Source organism: Sphaeramia orbicularis, chromosome 2, assembly GCF_902148855.1.
Source record: "Sphaeramia orbicularis chromosome 2, fSphaOr1.1, whole genome shotgun sequence".
NCBI classification, from domain to species: Eukaryota; Metazoa; Chordata; class Actinopteri; order Kurtiformes; family Apogonidae; genus Sphaeramia; species Sphaeramia orbicularis.
Window position 1 is genome coordinate 29,076,481 of NC_043958.1, and position 27,552 is coordinate 29,104,032.

Sequence of the window (27,552 nt, forward strand, 5' to 3'; positions counted from 1 at the left end):
CTACTATGCAACGATGTTGTGAAAGTAATTTGTATTTCCCCATGTCAATACTTGCCAAAGTAATTCAACTGTATTTATGCATATATTAACTGAGAAAGATTTACAATACACTGACTCAATAGAACTCATACAATAGAACACAATTTCCATGGCATAAAAGAACATAAAACAATCATGTGTAAAAACTAATATGAAAAAAATTATTTAAGTGGACTGTACATCTGCTCTGAGAATCCTGGCTGCAAAATGTGGTACACAAATATCAGAAAATGAAATTCATAAAATCTTTCTTCCCATGTCATAACATGTTGAAAAGATTTGGCTAACACATTTTAATATCAATTACAAGTTCAGTGCGTAGGATTCAGGGGGATCCAACTGCAAAAATGGAAAATAATATTCATAATTATATTTTGTTGAGTATAATCAAATGAAGATACATCATCCAAATTGGCCACTCACTGTGTTTTACACTTTCTTCTATTACTTTAAAGTAATAGAAGAAAGAATAAAGTAACTCAGACTTCTTCTGCTTATTTGTTTCATGTTATAGCCAGTGGCCTCCAATGTTAAGGTGAATTAGTAGATGATAATGACTCACAATTAACTAAACACAAATACTGGGCAACTTTAGTTATTCCAAGGACAATCAGGACAGACAAAATAAATGTTAATTTTTTGCATTTAACGCCTATTGTAGGAGAGAGTAAGAGGGATTCAGTTGGTTACAATCTGCAACTTCACCACTAGATACTGCAAAAGATTTCACACCAAACCTTGTGTATTCACACCTGCCTTGTTTGAGTCCATTTAAAACGGACCCGAGTTCATTTGCTCCCTTGGTTCGGACCTTTTGGGCTGGTGTGAATAAAAACCACCGAACTCTGTTCCGGACCAAACAAGCGAACCGAGACCCAGTTGAAGAGGTGGTCTTGGTGCGGTTCCATACGAACCCTGGTGCGGTTCGTTTGAGGTGTGAAAGCAGCCCGGACCCGATCCGACACAGTTGGGGTTTTTTGTACCTAACGAGCTCCCGTCGTGTGTCGAGCATTATGGACAACAGAGTTTTACCAGAGACCAGAGAACCGCTCAGAGTGAGAATAGGCTGCGTAGCTGAAAATGAGCCGTGGTCAAACTTGGAGCTCGGAAGAGACACGCTGCCTTTTGGACATCTGGGCAGATGTACATATAACACAACTGCTGGAAAGGACACATAAAAACTCTGACGTTTTCAGCTTGTTCAGCAAGAGAATGATTAGGATGACAGTTAGATTTGTCTGTTGTGCTTGAAAAGAAAAAATAATAAACTACTTCACCACCCCCCACAAACTTTACCTGCGTTAAGGAATTCTGTCCCTGGCTAAACTTAACGGTGATATAGGATAGCTACACATAGGTAAGCAGTACGTAGCACTAATGCTTTTTGATAACAGTCTTTTCATATACAAGCAGAATTCCAACTTCATACCAGTTACATCTTGCATGAATAAGAGCAACAGTCACAACATGATGTGCACACATGAGCGCTGTCCTCCATAGCCATCTTGCCCTGTGTCTTCGTCATTGAGAAATTAATTCTACAATACTGTAAACCTGACGTTGCATCAAACGCTCTTGCTGCTCAAACACTTGTGCAAACGCCTGCATTTGTAAAAACCACTATGATGATAACAAAAACAGCAAAATGTCCATGATTCTGTCCTTTCACTTTGGACTGAGCGCTTTAATCGACACTGCTCATTTCTGTCCAATGGATGAACGACCTCAGCACATGTGATTTTGTTTACAGATTTGGGTCCACTTACAAAAATGTACAGTGTGAATGCGAACCGCACCAAATTAAAAAAAAAAAAAAAAAAAAAACTTGGTCCGGACCAAAGCAAGTGAACCATCAGACTTTCCTGGTGTGAATACACCCTAGAGATCTAAAGTCTAAGAGGTCATGTGAATAGGTCACATTAATACCAATTAAAGCCTTACATTAAATTCATAATTTCAATGTCTTTTAAGATTTTTTAAAGATCCTTGCGAATGCAGTGTTGGTTTGACCAGACTGACTTTATTCAATAAATTTTCAGCTTTGAGAATTGTTTCCTCCACTCACCTTGTTGATATGGAGCTGCTGCTGTTGGAACTGCTGCTTGTGCTTCTCCAGGAACTGCTGGTGCTGCTGCTGGACCACCAGCTGCTGCAGAGCCAAGGCCTGGGCGTGAGCCTGAGCAGCACTCCCCTGGGGCAGTGGGGCTGACTGGGTCCGTCCCAATGGCCGGTGCTGCCGCTGCAACTTGGCCATGGAGGCGGCTGATGACATGGAAAGGCCACTCACACCTAGACAGAGCGATAGCACAGGGATGAAGTGGGGATAGGTGCAAAAGGAATGAAATGAAACCCAAGACCGGGAGTAGATAATCAGGTCTGTGGAGAGCTTTCATTTCAGTCTGAGACAGAGTTAATTTCCCAAGAAAACATGAACAGAGAGGGCATTGTCTCACATGGGCTGTATTCTTGGTGTTGTACATTCAATTAAGTCATAAAAGCTTTCATTAGCTCACCGTACTTTGTGCTATGTATAATACAATACAAGATGCAAACCCATTACATTTTATCATAACATACATAAAACAGACGGTAAAAATCTTACAGACTTAACTTTTTTTGTATGTGCTACATTTCTGAGGTTAAGCTATCCTAATGAGTTACCTTTGATCTACCTATCTGAATTAAACAAAACATTCTTAACATTTCATGGTACTCTGCACAGTTACCAGTTTTGTAGTATTGTAGTAAGATGATATCAAACCATCTGCTTCAATATTTTACAACTTCTCCCCCTGAAAAGGCTGACATTTGCTCCCCAAGGAGACATGAATGTGTTTGTGTCTGGAGATTATTATAGAGTTTATTGGAGAGGACCATAATAAAATTATGTAAAGATGTATAATATGGAGGATGATGACAGTATTTCATCCTATAGTATTTATTACATATATTTCCTTTCCCCCTTTTTTAAATTTAAGATGAAAATACAGTGAGTAAAATGAAAAACGGGCCTTGTTTGTTCGAAGTTTGCCGTGAAGTATTACTGAAACTGATATATGTTGTCATATTGATTCAGTTTCATGGTGTATTCAAGTCTTTCCAAAGCAGCTTATCCTGTCAGATATGTGTCCATGTAAGCTGCATTTAACTCAAATAATAAAGTTTACTAAATCATATTCAATGGCATGCTTTTTTTCCTTTAATTTTTTAGCTTCTATAATCATTTCTTACCTCATAATATCAATTAAATATAACACCAGAACTTAAACTAGTCAATTCACATTAAAATAAACATACAGCTGAAAAACCAACTAAAATTCAACAGAATTTAAAACAAAGTGAAAACTTAAAGACTAAACAAAAATAAAAACAAACAGTTTTAAGAATGATGCCTGCACATATTCACACATGGCTTCCTAATCTTTCTTTTGCTGGTGTTGGACCTAAGATTAGTTAGCAGATGTATTTGTGAACCAAATAAAAACTACCATCTGTGCTACCATCCTGCACCCCTTCTATTATATTGATACAAGCTGTGAACTGAAATAAAGTGAGAAAAGCAGGGATTTCCTGAGGTTTCTAGAGGGTTTAGTTCCTGAGGTTGTGGTGAGGAGGTTATGCCATCCATCCATCCATCCGACAGAGGTAGGCTGTCTAGTCCACAGGGAGATCCCATTTTTAGGATTTATTCCCTTTCATGAAACACAGGTGCATGTTCTACCTTCCTTGTTCATTTAATTTTATCCAGCACTTCACATAACTGCAAACTATAGGAATGTGCATGCTGGTTTTCTTTATTCTTCATTGCTCAAAAGAAAATCTAACATTTGTGGTTAATAGTAGAAACTTCCCCATGTTTAAACATGAAGAAAAACTTGAATCTCAACAGTTTTTTTTTTTTGTTTGTTTGTTTGTTTGTTTTTTTTTGTGGGGGGGGGGGTAGGGTAGAGAAATATCACAATGCTTACATTTTGACATTTTCAAGAAGGTGGTTGAAAGAATAAAAGAAGGATGCAGTGTTCATGCATGCACCACCACTAGTAGAGTATGCATTGCTGCATGTAAATATGAATTATGGTGGAATACTCATTTTCAACAGGCATGTACACATTTCAGTACAGATATTATCTTTTATGGAAAACAATGACAAAACACTGGAATATTTTGTGCATGTAAGCATAGCCACATTGTAAAGTTAAGTTCACCAGTGTGGAGTTTGCAGGTCTTGTAAGAACCGCAAACATTTTTAACATATTGTAAGTAATTTCACATAATTTTGACCATTATTTTACAATGTGTCCCTCAAACTTGCTGAAAAAGTCCAGTGGTGAGCAAGTGCGACCTGGATAAAGTGATTTAGTTAGTTTTGATGCTCTCCACACTCACTTTACATTATTTTTGGCATTATGAGCTGTGCCTAAGCTTTATAATGGCAGGAAAAACTGTGGAAAACTAATAAAAAGTTGTGGCCAATCTGAAAACCTTGACCCACAGGTATGAGTTACAGTAAGTTTGTGTTATCATCAGATGAAATGTTCAAAATGTATGAGTAGAAAAGGCAGACTGTTTTGTAACAGAGCAGATGCTGTGCAAAATGCACTGAAACAGGACAGCTGCAGAAAGTTGTCTCTGTAGATGAGAACTAATTTATTGTGCTGTAAATCTTTCCCCCCTGCTTCAGGCCTGTGTGGGGGTGTGCACTCGTACGTATTATTGTACCTTTTGTGCACATACATGCGTCTGTGTGCGTCATCGCCCATTCACTGCCATTGCCCTGCTGAAAATAGCAGCAATGAGGCAGTCAATGAATGAGCTGATGGGAAAAGGCACACAATGCGACCATGTCACCCTCTCATAGCATACGGCGACATATGAAAGGAGCTCATTAGTTTGAGCTAATGAATGGACGTCTGTCAGTGTGAGGGGGCACACAGTGTACCACGGGCACACATCGCTCGCCAAAGGCCTAAAACTGAATTTGACTTTTCTTGTAAGACACAGATGCATTTTGTGATTTTCTATTATCCTGCGGGCAGAGGTGGCAAAAGTACATTCATTCTGTACTCAAATGGGCAAGAAGATACGTGTGTTAAAAAAAAAAAAAAAAGTGAAAAAGTAAGCGGAGAGTACTAATACCCTTGCCCAGTTGCACCACATTTTGGCCCTCCCGCTCACTGATACCTTGCCTACCTAGGAATTAATTTTGAGTCTATACTTTCAATCTTTTCAAAAACTTTTCAAAAATTTGTAAAAAATGCAAAAAGTGTCAGAAAGGCACATGAAAAAGGCACTTGAAAAGAATCAGGTAAATAGTGTCCAAGAAACTGGTTGGACGAGATGTCTAAGTTGAAATGTTCAAAAATGTGTAAAAAAAAATCCAAAAATTGTAATTCATCAAACGGCACCCCTCCTAGTGGTAAAGAACATGTGTCCAGTTTGAAAAGCATTGGGTGACCAGTTTTCAAGAAATGGGTTGGAGAAAATCTTGGATGGATGCAAGGATGGAGGGAATTCCTGGTATTTATATAACTGGGAAAAGTTGAGGTACTGATCCAACTTCTGTAACTAAAACAAAAAAGTATAGGCTCTAGGGATGCAAATTATCAATTAATTCATTAATCGTTAGTTGGTTGCCCTTATCGATCGATTCACGATTAATTGATAAGCGGCGATTTTCCTGAGAACCTGAATTTCTTTTTCAATACAGTCTATAAGAATAAAAGCTAAATATTGATTATGCACCATGAACAAATCATGTCATATTCCTTAATGATTGATTTATTGAACTACTGGATACAGTCTGTGTTTCCTGTGGAATTCATCTGTTGATGGGGGGGTGCACACGCGTGCCTTTCGCCGGTGTGTGTGGGGGGTACACGCGCATGCGTTTTGTCGGGGGGGATACTCGCACGCGCGCAGTACGGTCGGGGGATGCGTGCTGTGTTGGTTGGTAACCGCGAGCGTGCGTGCGTCACTTTCCGTCCTCCTTCTGACATTATGGGGGTACGGTACAGTCCGTGCCCCGCAGAAGTGAAAGTGAAACTTTTCACTCACTGTAGACTACACCAACCTCCAGGGAAAACGCTCGGACACCGACCCCGCATTTGTGCGTGTATTTCTTCTGGGGTGTACTGCTCCCACAAACAGACGGGTCGGCCGGTGTTTGGCTCCACCATGTCCATAAAGACATTCTAACTCACCTACGCCGTGATCCGGTTCAGTGAGCGGCTATCCCAGCCGCGGACAAACCGCCAGCCTTCGGACAGGTGTGGACGGGCGGAAAAGGGCAATTAACCGACAATTAATAATGTAATCGAGCAAATTCTTATCGACAATAAATCGTTAGTAGATAAATTGTTTACATCCCTAATAGGCTCTGAAATGTACCCAAAGTATATAATTAGACTTTTGAGTCACATTTCAACTGGCACACAGCAAACTGAACTTCACGTCACATCAACTACTAAAACTTCACATAAAATAAATAAAATTAAAACACACTATGCCGAAATATTCATTTTTAGTGCCAGCATCACTATGTTTAATTTCTCTACAATACAATCTTCCTCTTGTCTTTTTCTTGTCTCTAAAATTGACCAATGGACAAACTAAGGGATGTTTTTTTTTATGTTATAGTTCTATCCATTAGGGTGAAATCAATGTTGTTGTGAAGACACACAATGATGCAACAAAAGAATCAATGACATTAACACATATCAAATAATATGCTTGAGTTCAGAATGGAAGGAGTGGGAAATGCCAGTATTTGTGTTAAAATATCTGGAGTAATACGCCAAGTACTATTTTCAAGAATCACTGATCACTTTGAGATTTGTGTGTGAATCTATGTGTCATGCAGCTTTTGTCACGTCTCTTTCAAATGCGGTTTGCTCTTTGCACAGGATATTTTTTAGGTCAGAGGTCAAGGGGGTTCCAGGGAAACTGGGGTACGGGGCAAAAAGGAGTCATGGGAGGGTCAAACTTTGTCCTATTTTGTACAAACACTGCTTTGTACTGTGACTGTTTTAATACCAACTTTGCTTTGACTCAATGTACCAGTTTTATGCCGCGTTTCGACTACGTCAGGGATTAAAGCAAAAATTTTTCATCTGACTGAAAATTTTCTTCTAGTCAAAATCATTGGCCACTATTAAAAATGATGCAATACAATACTACTATAGCGTACAAGTTTATATAGTCAAATTTGGCAATACTGTAAAACACACTGAATGGGAGAGTGTACAGGTGTAGAAGATTAGTAACATGGAGAGAAAAAATGTCATGAGTGGTATTGGTGGGGGGTCTGGGGGTCCTCCCCCAGAAAATTTTTAAAGCTTCAGATCAATTTTGGTGCTCTGTGGTTAATTTTAAAGGTTATGAAAACCTTTGAAGCAAGTGAAAATAATAACTAGAAGAAAACCTTACAACAAAAAATGAGTGAAAAATTTTTTATTTAACAATTTAGGAACTCCTAAAACATAACTCCAACTCCAATAGCACATGAATTTTGGGGAAAATGTATGTGTAAATGTAACCCTAACCAACTAATCTTTTATTTTTTCTGCTTTTTGGCACTGCAAATACCAAGGGTGTTACTCATTCATTCAATTTTACCTTCGTACTGTACCAAACAGATAGAAATAAGATGCTAAACGGGTCAAAATAAAGCACTTATGCAGTCGGGTGCGTAACCGCGTAAGGCCGCGGCGCGCACAGCCGCACGCACGGGAAGGGCACATACACACAAACACAAACACACACACTAGTCATATACCGGCAAGAGAAGATAAGCTATTAACCCAAACATGAAGGTCCATGTAGATCAGTTCTGTCTTCTTCCCTTTTCGCTGTGGTTCTTTCATAATGAAAGCTACTTGTTAGCACTAAACTAAAGTTAGCGTCTGGAGGCTGAACTTCGGTAAAGCTGAACTTGTCCATGTGTTTCTGAGGCACAGAATGAGCAGCGTTTCCTTCCAAAGATAAATAGTCATCAATCTCTCCTCCCGACATAAAAATAAAGAAGTCATCTTATTATCATCACTGTTAAACCTATCAGCCCCTTGTGCGTGGCGTGCCTGTGTTTAACACCTGCAGACCCAGGAAAGCAGACCCAGGACAGGATCGCCGTGCCGACTGGACTCCGCGAAACACATGGGGAAGTTACTTCAATATGACTTTTTTCCCCCTCAATTTTTCCATTTGACGGAAATCTGTCGTGGTGATGGAGAACTTTAATCCCTGCACTACGTGGAACCGGTTCGGCTCGACTCAACTCAGGTACCATCGGGTACTATTCCTGGAGACCGTTTCCATAACAGGATGCTAACGACTTTACAGTACCTGGACGTCATAGCGATGTGGAGCGTTACTTCCGTGTGGTCTGCTCAGAGAGTCGCTGCTAAACTTGTTCATTGAGTGCTGTCTTGTCAAACTCATGCTGAATTTTTACGTCAGCCACCAAACACTGAATCTCCTGACTGAATGATGTAGTTTTGCGGGCCGTCATCATGTGGATTAACCTACTGCTACCTTTACTGTAAACTTCAGCATCTGTTTTTTTGTAAAACACTGGGTCACAGAGACAACTCTGACCAATCAGTGGTCTGCAGTGTTTATACGTCACGTTTTAGTATCTGGTCCCCAGTCTTGGAACATCGGCGGAGGTGATACCAAAAACTAGTACCAGGTACCAGATTCCAGGTCCTTTTTTGTCATGGAAACACAAAAGGGTCAAGTTGAGCTGAGCCGGTGCCATGTAGTGGAAACGCAGCATTAGTGCGATTTTCTGATGTTCCTACCTGTCACCAGGGGGCTCTGTGCTGGGCTCTGCTCCATCAGCACCATGTGTTGGAGCAGGGGACTATGGCTGCCATGGCCACCTGTTCCAGCTCCCGCCTCAGCCAGGTAGGGAGTCAAGTGGCCGCCTGAGAGGAAAGGAGGACTGAGGGAGAGGGCTGGCTGCAAACCTCCGTCTTGCTGGGCTGAAGTCACCTGGAAATGAAGTAGATCACAGGCAGTGAGTGCAGATTTTTGAGAAAGTCACCAACTTTGCATAAAGCCAGTTAGAGCTTCAATGGGTGATTATTATTATTATTATTATTATTATTATTATTATTATTATTATTATTAATAATAATAATAATAATAATAATAATAATAATAATAATAATAATAATTGGACTGGCATTTTTCACTAAATTAGTTTCAGTTCTTGAACCAGTTTCATTCAGAATTCTTGGAACACTATTGTCATTTGGAAACTCACTATATACCATATTGATCCATTTGCTTCTCATATCTTGATCGTCTCTGTCATGTCTCTGTAGAATATGACACCCCAAACAACTGTTTGCATATCAACTCAACTTGTTTTTACTTGGGAACCATCTTTCCTGGTAGCAATTTATCTTTGGTAAAAACATGTACAAACTGGTTCCATGTTGTTGGAAATGGGGTCTGAGGTGAAACGAGACTTCTGCTTGGAGCTGGTTTCAGACTTGAGAAAAACTAACTCATGATGGAAGATTCTGGTCAATCACAGAATTTTTTATCAGGAGCAACATGTAATTTTGCTTCACATTTCCACAGGTCATCCATCTTGGCATTAAGTCTATGCTTAGGACAGATAGGAAGGAGCAGAAGGGCATTTTCTCATTTTTATCCCCTTGTTTCTTCCTGCTATATCTTTAAACAAACATAACAGTGAAAGTCTTTGCAGCAGTTGTTTTCTTACATTTGAGGCAGCAGTGGCCGTGGCAGTGGCGGGCAGCCCCAGGGTGATGTTGGGTAAGGATGGGGAAGTATAGAGGGACAGCTGGTTAACGGAGCCCCGCTCAGCACCACTGCACAGCCTCTGGGCGAGAGACGCCTGGGAAAAACATTGAAATTATTTTTCTGTAGCCACACGTGTCCACTACGGCTGTGGCATATGAACAAAACCTCATCTACTGATGGATAGATAAGGTCATTTCATTATAATATGACAATGAAAAACAAATATATGTAAAATGATCACATGGAAAGGCCTGTTTCTTATTGTATACTCAGCAAATAGTGTAGGTACTCCTACTCTCAATTAGTTTAGTTTTACCCTTTTATTAAGAGCATTTTCTGCAAGTTTTCAATAATCATGTAAGAAAATGTTCATTATTTAAGTGCTATTGTGAATATTTACATGCTGTTGTAACTTTAAGTGTCAGCTCACAGTTCTTCTGAGGAACATAAAAGTTCAGCAAAGCTTTTCACAAGATGCAAACTTAGTACTTTCCCCCGAGTGCACTGAGTCATCAACATATTTTATAATTTCCAGGAAATTATAAACTAATGCTATTGAGATGATCAAGATTATGAACAAAACATTTATTTCCTTGACAGTGGTGGATGGGGGATATATCTATTGAGGGATTAATCATTAAGGGCCTGATTTACTAAGATCACAAATAACAGGTGCAAATGTGCTTGCTCGCGCTAAAAAATGCACCTGCTATTGATTTGTGTGTCACGGGTGATCAACTAAGGTTGCCTGCGCAAATGACAACAGGCGCAAAGTCTTGGAGACCGCCCTAACTAAATGAAGATTTTGCGTGCGCTACTGGTTGTCGTTATGGAGACAGTACACTGTAAAAACTGCTCTGGGACACACCAGCACTAATGAATATGATGTTGCTCTTTTTCCACACAGAGGGGTGGATAGGTATTTCTCTGTTGTTGTTTATCAGTGGTGAAGTGTGTTATTAGTGAAATAAATACCTTCTCTCTGTATGTCACTGTGTATGGTGAATGAAACCTTTTAAGTCCGTGGGCATGATAAAAAAATTAAAAAAATAAAAAAAAATAAAAAACATCCACTTATATAGCTGGTTCAGGAGTCCAGTCACAACACTGTGAATAGCGCTGTTTGTGTTTGTGTGTGTGTGTTGTGTAGCGCAAGAACCCGTCCCATTTGATCTCCCCTGCGCGTGCGCGTGCAAAAGAAAGAAAGAAAGAAAGAAAGAAAAGAGAAAGAGAGACATCTCTCAGGAGTCGGGTTCTGGCCTAATGGTGATATGCCACTGGTGGAACAGGGCGTGGGGGGCAGGCCCAAAAAGTAGGGGGCCATATGTCTCAAATGAGTTTTTTTTCTTCCATCATTCCATAAAGGTTGATGTGATCAGATCAGATTGGTTCTCTACGTTGCCTTTGGTTGTTCCTACGCTGCTTCCTCGCCACATCTGCAGCCAGTTTTGCACGAAGGTGTGCCAGTTAAAACCTGCCTTTCAGACGCGCTAAATATAGATGCACAATTAGCCACCGCAATCAGTTTCAGGTTTGGTAAACCATATTGCATGTGCCGCACGCTAAATATATATTTGCATCTACTCCTCCCAATAATTTTGCGCGTTCTGGCAGAAATGCCCATATTGCATATTCATTAAGGCAAACATGCTAAATGGGTTGTGCGAGCTATTTTGCCCATTTCAGAGGTGCAACCTTTGGTGCGTCCAGTTAGTAGATAAACTTCAACGTGTTTTTGCATGCACAGTCAAGTTTGCCCATGGTTTTACACGTGCAAACCTTTAGTAAATCAGGCCCTAAGTGTTATATTTATTGACAACTACCCTCATAGTTCATAGTTGACAATTGTTCCAGTTGTTTTTGAAGGAAAATAAGCAGCGCCGCAGATTCAAGTGTATATTTTCTGTCTTTTTTCCTCCTCTACGACGGGACTAAGAACCATGTAACATCTAAGGACATTATCTTGGGGTTTGAGAGACATTTCATAACCATTTTATGGCATCAAATAGACCAAACAATGAATTCTAAAAACGATTAATCATGAAAGTACTCGAGATTTGCAGCCCTAGGTCTGATTTCATGGGGACAGTATTATGTAAAATATAAAATATGAAACATAAAACATTTCTAAGAATAGTTGGAATTGGATATTGAAAGGCACAAATATACAAGGTAGAAAATATAATAATTAAGCAAGTCAATTGGTAAATGATGTGAAAACAATAATAAAAGACAACAATATCAGATGATCATTATGATTATTTAAAAAATATAATTATTTGAAATAAGTGAATTCATGTGATACTTGTGACAGACATAGTTGTGAATAAAAGAGATGTAAATATCGTCAAAAATATGAAGATAATCCTGACATGTCTATTGGTTTGAAAAATACTAAATCTAAATATGTAAAAGATTTATTTTCAAGCCGTACCTGTGAAATAAGGCTAAAAATAGGCTAAATAAGTAAAAAAAAAAAAAAAAAAATACACCTCTCATATCAAAATGTGTCAAAGGACAATGACAAAAGTCTAACAGAAAATGATGATGTTCTTCTGTCTTATGATGCACATGTATCCTATTTCACAGTCACACATGTGCTGAGATCAAATAAATAAAATATAAAATCGTCACCACCACTAGCCTCCTCCACACTGCTGGTGTCGCCCTAATGGCTGCCACAAATAGCATCTCGCCAGCTCCTCAGCACTTCCTCCTCCTCCTTTTCTGCACACCATCATCTGAAGATCCCTCACTTATAGCTTAAAGCTATTGTTAGTACAAGAGGCTGCTGAGAAGATGTACAGGTAGAGCACTTTTAAACAAATAAATAAAAGAGCGAGGCGACTGATAGAAAACGGTTGGATAATTTGTCGATAATTTGCGTTTCTGCACGTTGACAGACTCGTCTACTGTCTGGACATGGCATGGGTCGTGTAGATGTGTGTGGGTTTACCTCAGTGCTGTTGGAGACTGACACAGTGATGCCGTTCTCATTGGGGATGTTGTTGGAGCTGTTATTTGGGGAGCTTGGGCCCGAGCCGGGGGCACTGCTACACGCAGAGTCTGGAACATACATGCACAAGTTAAACACGCAGCAAAAGCGAACACTGACAACAAACTATAGCCACCCACGTCCACACTTTAAAAGCAGTTTTTGTTCCGTTTTCCTCACCTGCCATGTCGAGGGAACGTTTCTTGGCGGTGGTGATGGGACTGTCTCGGCGCCGCAGCAACGGACTGCTCCTCCTCTCGCTTACCTTCTGCTTGAGCCGCGAGCGTAGCTTTAGGTTTGGCTCAGAGGCTGTAAGGTGCAGAAAGACAAAGCCAGTGTTATGACTCATCCTTCACTGTATATTCTAAATGCAGTTTGATGTTGTTGAGTCATAAGAAAACAAAACACTTATGAGGATTAACACTGAACATAAACACATTAATAACTTTTATTGAAAGTTCATGAGAAAATTTCTTCCTTGCAAAATCATGAAGCTCTACTCCAATTCAGTTCATTTTTATTCATACAGCCTCAAACAGTTTTACAATTTGTAAAATGCACACCATCCTCTGGAGGAAAAACATGAGGGTTTTCCCTGGCGTTATGATGCCTCCAAAGCCATTTTGGGCCCTGCCTATGCCAAATTCATGTAAACTCAATGTGGAGACCATCTATACTACGTACAATGACATCTTTCAGATCTATTGATTACTGATGCACCCTGATGCACTTTTGCTTTTGTGCTTTGTGGATGTTTTCCCAATATATATGTATATCTACAAAATGGTCCAAACTGAGGCTGAATCATATCTTTTCATTGAAACATCCGTTATTAGGGACCAAATAATCAATGGGACCTTAGGGACCTCTAAGACAACAACAATGTAAGTTTTCCACATAAATGCAAAAAATCTAACAAAACCTAAACCATTTGAAAACCAATAGAAAACCCTGAACTACCCCCAGAAAGCCCCTTTCAGAAAGAGTTCTCTACCAGAATGGACAGACAGTGCAATAAGTGAACAGAAATTTGAACAAATAATATACTTAGTACACACAGGGTTATATCTACTGAACACCAAACCAAGCCTTTACACAAGCTATAACTTGCAATTTTCCTGATGAAAACAGGCTCAACCGGTGTCACGCAGAGACAGAAATGTTTCACATCAGAATAGCATAAATGCCTAAAATAAAAGCACTGAATGTAGAAATATAGAAAAATCCTTCCAGCAAAGATCTTCTTCAAGAAATCAACATTTGGCTGCAAAAAAAGGGTGATTACTGATATTATAGTCTGAAATTACAGTTCTTTATTGTTACTGTAAGGTGTCTTGTATGTTCAATACAAATATCAACCCAATCCAGAGAAAAATAAGATTAGAATGCACATGGTAATGATGACATTTAGCTTTAGAGCTATTTAATTTATAAATAAGTACTAGATGTGACAGAACTCTATTAATATAACACATAATCAATAAATCCTTAGGGCATTTTGACATTCAGTAAAAATATTACCTCAATGCATGGGAAGAAAAGGTTTATATTACATATACTAATGTGGATATTAGCCAAATTCTAATCAGGAGCTTTTAGATTGTACATCATATGAAATTTTGTCAATTCTGTGCGAGTTGGCATGCAATTATTTTGTTGGTACTTCAGATTTATATAACATTCAAGACCTGTTAAATCTGTTAACACATAATTTATTGCTGGGTTTCTGCAGTAAGTAAGAAGCACTCTCTTGAACTGGAGTTGATTGGTTTTGAGTAAACCACATCTCAAACACCTGTGTCTGATTATGTGTCGCTGCTGTTTGTCAGTGCCTGAAAAAGGTCAAAAGCTGTTGTGCTGTTTGTGAGGAATAATTCTCAAGGCACATGCTGAAACTGAGAAAAAAAAAAAAAAACGTGACATTTTTAAATCATTTTGGAGGCTATTTCTCAAGTGGCACCTGGAACAGCACTGTGGTGTTTTTACATTTTAAACTGTAACGTTACAGTCTATTTCTGTTTCCTCCAAATGTGTGTTTTTTCTGTTTCTTGCCAAATCCTAGTCAGACCCAAACTTCGCTGTCTAGCCTCTCTGATAACAGATAACAGTGTGGACAAATCAATCCAAAGGGTGGGAGAGTTACCTGAGCTCCAGTCTCACAAGCTTTCAGCTCAAACCAAGATCGATTTGTCACGGAGCACCTTCCACTAAGCTGCTCTGTTATAAAACCTATTTGGTGGACTTACAAACTGTTACATGCTACTATTCATCTCCAGTACATCCTCTTATTTAGAGGCTTTCAGAACAAGCCACATTGTGATACGTTTTCAGAAAGACATTGTGGCTAAAAAGCAATTAGCTCCAATTTGGGAGCCGTGTCTGATTGCTAAAAGGGCTTTTGTGAACACAGACAGGCAGAAAGGAACGGCATGTCACCTTCCCTGCAGCCTAGGAGGCTACTGCACTGTTTACTTTGCCCTGCCAATCAGGAGCGTTAGATAATTTTACTATTCATCATCCAATTTTTAATCATCAAAGCAGGGTGACATCCAAATGTGGAAACTACTTGCCCGGATACAGACAGTTTCTTCTGCTTCTTGTCGCTTACTTTACAATTCTGTAAGGAAAATGTGAACATTCTATGATTGACAAACTAATTCTGACTGAAAAATGCTGATTATGTGTGACAAGCTGGAAAATTTGCAAAACAAAAGTGTGTTTCTGTCTACTACTGCAAAATGTATATGAGGAGTTGGCCCATCTTCATGGTTTAAAAATTTGTGAGGATGCTGTTGAAATGTTTCATACAGTAACAGACACCCTGCACGCAGGAGATCCTAGACATTAGCAGTATTCAGAGTAATTTTTTTTCTTTCACCTCATAGTCTGGATCATATAATGTTTGGCAAAGCCTTACAGTAAAATGTATATTTGCTGCTTCATACGTGGTATCTTTAAAGCTGCTTCCATCTAATGCAGCTTCGTGTTTGTTTCTTGTAGTACACCAATGAATGAAATGAGTTATGTGCAAACTAAGACTAAAACAGACCTTCTATTTCTATGCTACTTCATTATGTCAGTAATACTATTGCTTTTAGAACTACCTTAGAAGTAAAGTATCCCTCAGAAACACAGGAAAGTAAAGGTTTTGGCTTTTTACATTAAATAATTGTCTTCATTGGAAACATTACAACATTTTCTTCAGTTAAATGTTTTTTATAGAATGTCCTTTGCAGTGGATAGCATTATTTTATTTATTTATTTATTTATTTATTTATTTAGACAAAAGTTGGGAACCTTTTGTCCCCTACAGAGGACAAAAATGCATTGCTGGGTCCCAGGAAGCTGTACTGGCCACATTTCACAGTACAGCACTTGAGCTATCTGTGTGATATAACGCTACCCACAATGCATCATGTTCTTCTTCTCTTGTTTAATGGCAGGTAGTAACTTCACATGAATGTGTGAGTTCCCTTCTTCCATACATTAAATATGGATAAACATTTCAGGAAATTCAAGCAAAAAAGCCTTGAGCCGTGAAGGAGGTGAGTGACTATAACTATAAGTACATAAAACTGCTCTTTTGTGATTTGCAGTGATATACAGGTACATCTCAAAATATTAGAATATCGAGAAAAACTTCAATATTTTTTGTCACTCATTTCAGAAAGTGGAACCCATATATTATATAGACTCATTAGACATAAAGTGACATATTTCAAGCCTTATTTCTTAAAATTTTGATGATTATGGCTTACAGATAATGAAAACCCAAAATTCTGTGTCCCAGAAAATTAGAATATTGCATAAAATCAATAAAAAAAAGGACATTTTAAACAGAAATGTCAGGCTTCTGAAAAGTATGTTCATTTCTATGAACTCAGAAAGCTGGTTCAATGACCGTGGTGTTACTGTGCTTGATTGGCCAGAAAACACACCTGGCTTGAACCCCATAAAGATTCTATGGAGTATTGTCCAGAGGAAGATGAGAGACACCAGATCCAACAATGCAGATGACCTGAAGGCCACTATCAAACCAACCTGGGTGTCCATTCCACCTAAGCAGTGCCACAGGCTGATCGCCTCCATGCCATGACACACTGATGCAGTAATTCATGTAAAAGGAGGCCCAACCAAATATTGAGTTCATAGAAATGAACGCGCTTTTCAGAAGCCTGTTTAAAATGTCCGTTTTATATTGATTTTATGCAATATTCTAATGTTCTGAGACACAGAATTTTGGGTTTTCATTATCTGTAAGCCATAAACCTCAAAATTTCAGGAAATAAGGCTTGAAATATTTCACTTTATGTCTAATGAATCTATATCATATATGAGATTCACTTGCTGAAATGAGTGACAAAAAATATTGAAGTTTTGCATGATATTCTAATTTTTTGAGATGTACCTGTATTCTTGTATAAATGACAATTTGTAGGAAAAAATACCACATTCATTAAAGTTAGTTACATCTCACTAACCAGCAACTGATATTGGTAACTAATATGATCAAACTTGTTTTTATCAAATATCTGTATACAAGTGAAAAAGTAAGCACAGCTTACTAATACCCCAGCCAGTTGCACACAACACGTCCTGCTCACTGATACCCGGCCTACCCAGGGATTCATTTTGAGTTTTAACTTTCAATCTTTTGAATTTTTTTTTTAGTAAATTTGAAAACAAAAACAAAAATTAATTATACATACATACATACACACATACATACATACATACATACATACATATATATATATATATATATATATATATATATATATATATATATATATATATATATATATATATATTAGGCCTGTAACAGTACCAGTACATACCGAACCGTTTCGGTACGCACCTGTTCGGTTCGGTACACAGCTGGAACGAAATGGCACAGTATGTTGAGAAAAAGAAAATGGAACGAAAGACGTGATTTGATGCAGAACTTTAAATCCACGCAAGTTCCACACGGACATATTAAAATACCCCACAATGACCCGAAATATGAAATAGCTGCTGCCATAACGTTAAAAAAAAAAAAAACAACAAATATGATGTCAACCTGGAAGGAAGAGACTGAAGACCCTCCAATATCATTACAGTCCTGTTTGGGATCACTACGGGTTCAGGTGAAAGACAACAATGAGGAAAGAGAGATAAGACGAACGCTGTTTGGCCCCTATGAACTGCGGTAGTTCTCAAACACTTACACTAGTTCGGTCTCTCTCTCTCTCTGTCTGTCTGTCTCATACACACACACACACGCTGTATAATAAAGTAATAGAACCCGGGAGTTGAAAGTTGGAAAGGAGTTGAAAGGATGTAAAGTTTCACTGTCGTTTAATGCCAGTGTTAGTTACATTAGTTATGGACCGAACACCCACGTATAAAACCCCCGCCTCCAAAAAAAAAAAAAAAAAAAAAAAAAATCCCCCCCTCTGTGTTTTCATACACACACATACACGCACACAAACAAAGTGGCATAAACAGTTTGTTAGTTGTCCTAAAATAAATAATTAGGTTAATTTATTTGTCAGTGTTGTTCTTCAGTTTGTTAAAAGAGAATACCAGTTTGTCCTCTTCTTAGTGTTGCACTTCATGTGGAATTTTTTTGTTATTTTTATGCAGAATGTAAACTGACAGAAATGTGATTTGATTTTTGTTGTTTGTTCAAAACTCCCTTTCAGTGAAAAGTGCAATACTAATGTTATAGATTTAGTAATATTTTATTTATTTTATTTTCTATTTGATTTATAGCAGCAGAATTATATTATTCCTGTTTTTCTATATTCTCTTGTCTCCAGAAACTGGTGGAATAATGTTCAAAAATTGATAAATGCATTAAAGACATTCTGAGGGGTTTTCTTTCTTCCCGTACTGAACCGAAAAAAAAATGAACCGTGGCTTTCAAAACCGAAAACATACTGAACCGAAAATTTTGTGTACCGTTACAGGCCTTATATATATTATATATATATATATATACAGTACAGGCCAAAAGTTTGGACACACCTTCTCATTCTTCGCATTTTCTTTATTTTCATGACTATTTTCATTGTAGATTCTCACTGAAGGCATCAAAACTATGAATGAACACATGTGGAATTATGTACTTAACAAAAAAGTGTGAAATAACTGAAAACATCTCTTATATTCTAGTTTCTTCAAAGTAGCCACCCTTAGCTCTGATGACTGCCTTGCACACCCTTGGCATTCTCTTGATGAGCTTCCAGAGGTAGTCACCTGAAATGGTTTCCACTTCATAGCTGTGCCTTGTCAGGGTTACTTAGTGGAATTTCTTGCCTTATTGATGGGGTTGGGACCATCAGTTGTGTTGTGCAGAAGTCAGGTTGATGCACAGCTGACAGCCCTATTGGACAACTGTTAGAATGCATATTATGGCGAGAACCAATCAGCTAAGTAAAGACAAACGAGTGGCCATCATTACTTTAAGAAATGAAGGTCAGTCAGTCTAGAAAATTTCAAAAACTTTGAATGTGTCCCCAAGTGCAGTCGCAAAAACCATCAAGCGCTCCAACGAAACTGGCTCACATGAGGACCGCCCCAGGAAAGGAAGACCAAGAGTCACCTCTGATGCTGAAGATAAGTTCGTCTGAGTCACCAGCCTCAGAAATCGCAAATTAACAGCAGCTCAGATTAGAGACCAGATGAATACCACACAGAGCTCTAGCAGCAGACACATCTCTACAACAACTGTTAAGAGGAGACTGCGTGAATCAGGCCTTCATGGTCAAATAGCTGCTAGGAAACCACTGCTAAGGAGAGGCAACAAACAGAAGAGATTTATTTGGGCCAAGAAACCCAAGGAATGGACATTAGACCAGTGGAAATCTGTGCTTTGGTCTGATGAGTCCAAATTTGAGATCTTTGGATCCAACCGCCGTGTCTTTGTGCGACGCAGAAAAGGTGAACGGATGGATGCTACATGCCTGGTTCCCACCGTGAAGCATGGAGGGGGAGGTGTGGGGGTGTGGGGGTGCTTTGCTGGTGACGCTGTTGGGGATTTATTCAAGATTGAAGGCAACCTGAATCAGCATGGCTACCACAGCATCCTGAAGTGACATGCCATTCCATCCGGTTTGCGTTTAGTTGGACCATCATTTATGTTTCAACAGGACAATGACCCCAAACACACCTCCAGGCTGTGTGAGGGATATTTGACCAAGAAGGAGAGTGATGGAGTGCTGCGCCAGATGACCTGGCCTCCACAGTCACTGGACCTGAACCCGATCGAGATGGTTTGGGGTGAGCTGGACCGCAGAGTGAAGGCAAAAGGGCCAACAAGTGCTAAGCATCTCTGGGAACTTCTTCAAGACTGTTAGGAAACCATTTCAGGTGACTACCTCTGGAAGCTCATCAAGAGAATGCCAAGAGTGTGCAAAGCAGTCATCAGAGCTAAGGGTGGCTACTTTGAAAAAACTAGAATATAAGAGATGTTTTCAGTTATTTCACACTTTTTTGTTAAGTACATAATTCCACATGTGTTCATTCATAGTTTTGATGCCTTCAGTGAGAATCTACAATGTAAATAGTCATGAAAATAAAGAAAATGCAAAGAATGAGAAGGTGTGTCCAAACTTTTGGCCTGTACTGTATATATATATATATATATATATATATATATATATATATATATATATATATATATATACATACATATATACATATATATATATACACATACATATATATACATATATATATATATACACATACATATATATACATATATATATATACACATACATATATATACATATATATATATATACACATACATATATATACATATATATATATATACACATACATATATATACATATATATATATATACACATACATATATACATATATATATATATACACATACATATATATATATATATATATATATATATATATATATATATATACACACACACACACACACACACACACACACATACAGGGTGGGGAAGCAAAATTACAATATTTTGAGGCAGGGATTGAAAGACAGTGTATGACCAGTTAGTTTATTGAAAGTCATGAGAATTTATTTGCCACAAGAAAATTGACATAATAGAAAATGTTTTTATTCTATGTGTCCTCCTTCTTTCTCAATAACTGCCTTCACACGCTTCCTGAAACTTGCACAAGTGTTCCTCAAATATTGGGGTGACAACTTCTCCCATTCTTCTTTAATAGTATCTTCCAGACTTTCTCGTAATAGTTTTGCTCATAGTCATTCTCTTCTTTCCATTATAAACAGTCTTTATGGACACTCCAACTATTTTTGAAATCTCCTTTGGTGTGACGAGTGCATTCAGCAAATCACACACTCTTTGACGTTTGCTTTCCTGATTACTCATATGGGCAAAAGTTTCTGAAAAGGTATGGATAATAGTGTTAGGTATGATTATGACATCAATATATGTTTGGTTTCAAAACAATTGACGTAGTGCCTGCTGAGAAAAAACAACTAAATGTTCATTGTAAATTTTGCTTCCCCACCCTGTGTGTGTGTGTGTGTGTGTGTGTGTGTATATATATATATATATATATATATATATATATGTATATATATATATATATATATATATGATGGAAACCCAGCATTATGTCTGTCATAGGAAAAAAAGCCAAATACAGAGGATAATATTATAATAAGTGGTGATAAAGAAAGGTTATATATATATTATTTTTTATTTTAGTTTTTTTTTGTTTTTTTAATTTCTGGAAAGTGCATTGAAAAAATAATCTGTAAATTGTAAACAAATAAAGTGGACTGAGGGGAAACAAGAATTCCACCAACTACTCTGTGCTGTTTTCGATCTGTTCCCACGTGTGTTCAGGCAGTTGGGGGTTAAATATATGATTGCTAGCCAAAATAACCAATCACCAAACAGATTTCTTCAGACATCACTGTTTTGCTCTACTGTGTGGCTCAACATGGGAACTTAGAATGGCATATCTTCTTTTCTACTGCAGCCTGAAAAGCATCAGGTTTGTTCATGTTTAAACTTCGTCTTTGGCATTTTCTTCACCTGATTTCAGTTTATGCGTTTTCCAAAATAAAACTAACTTTGTCTTAGTAAGATCTTCCAACTAATATTGAGCTAGACTTAAACCATAAATGAGCGATAACACTGGTGTGCAAAAGATAGTTTTCCATATCCTGAAACAAAAACGTAATATAAGAATATTAAGTCGACATTACATATGTGTTTTCTTATTTAACTTTCAGCAATATTTTTGTCACAGATGAATGGACAGACAGACAGATATGCAGTATATTGGTCTACTCAGTGCCAATGAAAATGCAACACTTAAATGTGTTTTATTGTTCCTGAGCTGCATCAGTATGTTTAAGTTTCACCTGTATAAGATAATCCCAGACAATTTCTTAACAACCTGAGACAGGTTGAGCTACTGTCACGCTTGAATGAACTTGTCTGCATTCATAAGACTTGTTTTTCTCATTGCTCAGTAATGAACTGCTCAACTTAAGGAATTGTGGTCAGTTAAGGAGTGGTCATGTTCTGTATATAAAGGCAGGCTTGAAAAGCACAAAAATCATTTGCAATAACTCAACGATGCCTAGACTGACACGTGACCAAAGATGCCATGCTTATGGGGCTCCTGGAGGGCAGAATCTCTGCTCGGCAGGTGGCGCGCCGTTTTGGATGCAATGTGTCCACCATAGTCAGGATGCAACAGAGGCATGAAGAAACTGGCTCAACTGCAGACAGACCTCGCCCTGGACGAGCACGTGTGACCACGCCACAGCAGGACCACTACACTGAGCTGCAGCACCTCCGGGACCGCTTTGTGACTTTTGGTTTTGGGGGTCCTTGAGTTTCTTTCTTTATCCTTATTTTTTGTCAACAAATTTGGATGTGATTTTTTATTTTTAATGTATAGAAATGGCCTACGATTAATTCCAAAGAGCTTATGGAATAAAAATCCTCATCGATTTAAAAAAATACAACAATCTTCAAGTGTTGCGTTTTCACTGGCACTGAGTATACATAGCTGGAGAGTAGTGGTACTTTCTGGAGCATATCATCCAGTACCTCCCTGACAAACCTTTTAAAGAAACATTCATCAAAACAAACTTGTTCCCATTCACAGTGTCAGGTAAAAATAAATGTGTTGGAAAAAAGTGAAGTGTGAACTCTGAAGTGTGAAGATACAGTGGCACCGAGTGGGAAGGAGATGTGAGTCCAGATGGAGTCACACCAGTCAATGTTGAGAAGCCAATTTACAACAAATCGAATAAAGGATTTCTCAGGTTTCCTGTCCCTGGATGTAGCAGATTTCACTTGAAGATTTTTGGTCACAATGAAAGCTTAGAATTATTCCAAATGCCCTCAGAAATATAGGTCAGCTCTGTTTGATTATTAGGCCCAGAGCTGGGTAAAAAAAAAAAGTCTTAGTATTTTTAACAGATTTGATCCTCAAGTGTGTTTGAATATGGTTTATTTCACTTGTAAATAAAGACATATTTTGTAAATGAATCCTCAACCCAATGGATAAAAATAAGCGATTATATTTTAGCATTTTATCAGAAAAAACTCCACTGTTGGTTGAGATCAAGGCTAAATACATGGGAATGACAGTGGTCTGATAATGAGAAAAATTAGACACTTGTAATTAGGCTGTTGAAGGGGGATAATTTTATTTATTTATTTTTTCTGCAGCAAAGTGAAAACAACTAATTAAAGGAGAAAAAACAGTGACAGCAGGCCAATAATGACAGCTAAGGTGCTACCAAAATCAGGTGGAATCACTGGGAAAAAATGTCAATACCTTTGGTCAAAGGATGAAAAATGATGAAATTTTCATTTTGTTTACATTCTGAGCTAAAACACTTGCAAAAAGTTATAATCTTTGGTTGTTTTACTCATATTTTCGTGCTTTGTAAACATTTTCTAATGTTAATGACCTTTAAGTTTATCCTACCTGTTGATTTGTGAAATGTCATGCTCATTACCTAAGCATAAAGACGTGTATAAAATCACAAATAACCGACTAGTTTTATGAACTTTTACTATAATATTTATAGAATTAGAACCAGAGGTCAGCCAAACCATCAAGGCTGTTTGATTTTGGGTAGTTTTGCAACACTTTTCAACCTTCTAATGATCTCACTAAGAAAAAAAGGAATTTCATCAAATTTTACTAAGACAAAAGGCCAGTTCTGTTGTGGTATGTCAAGTTGCATAATTGTTGAGTAAAACCTCTGAAACTATATTACGCCTAAAAATTCCTCCAAACAGAGCCCTCATGTGTAGAGTGATTTTCTCTTGCAAACTTCCCACAAGGAGGTGAAACCAAAGACATTAGAGACACTTTCATACCCAATTTGTTTGGTACAGACATTCAGACTTTTCACTGATGGTAAATCTAACTTTTGATCTAACAACAGTACAGACCAAACTGGATCAAACTGAATCATGGTTGGATGGTTTGTGCTGGTTAGTAGATAATACACACAGCTAGTTTCTGCAATAGAAGAAGAAGAAGAAAAACAAAAGAAGAAAAAAACAAGTGAAGACTGAAGAAGTTATAAACAAACTGAAAACTCACTCATCTGTGAATCGATTAATGTGAAGACCCAGCAACACCTAGTAGCGATCAGTTAATCAGTGTGGTTTAGGTAGTACTGGCACAGGGTTTTACAAACTATAGCTACATTTTGCTCCATTGATGGCAATATCTAATACTATATTTCTGCAGCTAAATACCTGACTTTGAGGGAAAACAGTTACACAGAAATATGGTTCAGCTCAGGTTCAGTTGCAGATTTTGCAACCTGCTCCAAACTATGATTATTATATCAGCATTTTAAAGTGCCCCGTCATTTGACCTCTGGTATAGCCAGCCAGACAACCAGACATTTTTAAGATACAGAAATAGCTTGCAAATTATTGATTAGAATCATTTCCGCTTTGCTGGATTAATCAATTAATTTCACAACATGACTTCAATTAATATAACAGCACTTTATACCTGCTGATTGTACAAAGAGTACAAAGCCATAAGATGGCCTGACTAATATGTGAACTTTATGGAGCACATACAATCACACATGATATCAATGCACAAATGGAGCATTGTTAGAATGGGCCTCACAAGTGAGGTGAAAGGCTGTTTATTCAGTGTGTGACATCCTGTATTCAGGCAGCTGCGTGCTGCTTTGTATTCATGTCCTAGTAGTACAGTCTTGTTATAGACGCCACAGACCGTACAGTGCCATATTGATGTGTGCTATTGTAACCCATGTGAAGGATGGGGTGCCCCAGTTAGGCTTCAGAAACAGAGAAAACACACAACAGCATGCTCTGCTCTGCTATTAACACAGAGCACATGGAGTCACAAGGTCTCAAACATTCCCACCCTGTCGCTCTGAGGTACAGTATGTCTGTGTGAACACATGCTCCAGACAGGTTCATACGGTGCTCTCTCATCCTACATGTTCACTCTTTCAAGATATTTGGGGCTTTGTTTTCACCTCTCGTCACGCAACCTTCTCCCTCCAACAATTCAATTCAAGATGATCACCAGCATTTTACTAAAGTAGTTAAAGCTACTATAGTTAAAGCTGCTGTGTTTGAGAGGATCACTGAGCAAAAAATGCGTAATTATGTACATACCATAATTCATGCTGTATTACACTATAATGTCCATTACACTGTTTTCATTTCATATTGTCTTTTACTTTCTTTTTTGTTCTGTCTTGTGCATCTCAAACATCTTGTGTTTTCTAATTCATTTCCAACTTGGTGGATCTTCTACATTGTTTGGTCTTCTACATTATCTTTTACATCACATTTGACTTGTTGCACTTTTTGCAAATAATTATACCCCCTGATTTGTTCAACTGTAACTCAGGATCAAAACTCAAATAAATTATTTAACGTATGTTGTTTTATCATTTGTAAAACAATATGTGTTAAATTATTGTTCTAACACTGAAAAGAATTATTTAAAAAAATACTGGTTACTAAATAAATGTTCTGCTACTATTTGAGTGCTGGAAGGCTATTAGTTGCCTCTCAATAAGTGTATTTCATCACATCAAGTCTATGCCTAAAACTAAGGTTTGTTTTTTTTTTTAAGATATTCGTTTAAATGCATTTTATCTAACGTTACATTGGTTGTGATCTGTTCTAGATAAATGTATCGAGAATTTTGTATGAATATAAAAGGGGAGCTGGGAGATAAACAAAAGAGTGCTGTTGCTTCCTTGGACCGTTGCTGGGAGTCCTGGGTGCCAATCGTCTACTTTATGGCCATGCGGTGAAATAAAAGAGCCTCTAACCTCTCCCAAGCTGGCATTACCATAAGTAAACCCAGCAAAGCACGTCATCGCTGTGGGCAAATATCAGTGTGGCACAGGTTTTCTCCTCAAACACAGCCCTAAGTTTTACAGAAATGAAGGGATGAACTGACACTCAAGGGATGATTGTTTTACTCCTCACCATCTTCTGTCAAAATTTCTTTATATGTCTTTGCAACACTTTCTTTACAAGTGCAATGTTATTGTGCTAGTGCTAGTTTCAATTCATATCCTCATATTCTGTGCTTTCATCTTGACATTTTGGCTTTTGATCTGCTTTTAAAAAGAAACCAATACTCCCTCCAGTCTTCACCTCAAGTATTTTTCTTAACAAGAAAATAAGTGTCTTGAGGTCTTTTTAAACGGTCACTGAAGGGACCACAAAAGCTCCTGCACTTTCCTTTTTTCTCCATCTTCGTCATTATCACTCCTGCTCTTTATCCCCTCATCATTTCTGTTTCTATTTACTCTCACTCTTACAATTCTCATCCCTTCTTCTTCTTTTTCTGCTCTCCCACAGTGGAATGTGGCTCCGAGGGCCAGTGTCAACTGTGGTCTATCTGCTGTCGAAGGCCCAGAGTCAACAGGCCTGGAGCTCTGGCTGTAGCCGCCTGCCGCCGCACTAAGTGAATAATTGCATTGTAAGACCACGGCTTCACAGCTCCACTGCTGCACACACCACTTATACTTCACACACACAAAACTTCATCCATACATACACCTGACAAATGCACACTGCAAACAGCTGGTTTTACTCTATACTCACGCCTGAAGACATTAGATTGTAGCCCATAAGAAAACATTTTTCTGCTGACAGATACTGCAGCGTTTTAGCAGCTCTAATAGAGTGCTGCAGAAAAGAGCTTTAGAACCTGGAAGGGACCTTTGAATTTCCTAGTCCTCCCATCTCAAAGTCAGTGTTATTTTGGCAGCTTTTTCGAGAATACTGAAAGATCTGCAGTTAACACATATTTACATGTTTTGTTCCATGGAAATAATCTAATAAATGACCCATAAATGTTTGAAAGTGGACTTTCCTGCACATAATTTTTATTTTTTATTTTTTTTGGAAAAATACCATTAGGCAGAATCTTGGGTAAGAGGGTTGACAACATCATTAAACATCACTTTTTTCTCCATAATTCTGTCTGAAGTTGAGCATAAAATGTCCGATTTCAGGCTAAAATATAGCAATGTCTTTGGTCATATGATGTTCTTGCTACTAGTCCTACATAGTAAAAGAGGTTGAAAGAAGGCCATTGTCCTGGTCTCGCAAGCGAAGATATCCGGGGACAAGATTTTTAGGATGACAGCCTGACTGCTGCAATGACCTACAATGACTTAACACCTAAAAGAATTCAACAAGAAAGAAAGAAATGACACATGATCACTGTAACATG

General features: G+C 38.1%; 1 protein-coding gene across 5 annotated transcripts in view; it reads right to left on the reverse strand.

Moving 5' to 3' along the window:
• Positions 1–27,552, reverse strand: part of LOC115435334 (histone deacetylase 4-like) — a 152,368-nt gene that overhangs the window by 46,481 nt on the left and 78,335 nt on the right. For all 5 annotated transcript variants that reach the window (XM_030157684.1, XM_030157693.1, XM_030157674.1 and 2 more), the window contains 5 exons: positions 12,989–13,117; positions 12,770–12,879; positions 9,773–9,907; positions 8,838–9,030; positions 2,105–2,328 (listed from right to left, as the gene is read on the reverse strand). In XM_030157684.1, coding sequence (XP_030013544.1) covers positions 2,105–2,328; positions 8,838–9,030; positions 9,773–9,907; positions 12,770–12,879; positions 12,989–13,117 — 791 coding nt within the window. The remainder of the gene's footprint in view (positions 1–2,104; positions 2,329–8,837; positions 9,031–9,772; positions 9,908–12,769; positions 12,880–12,988; positions 13,118–27,552) is intronic.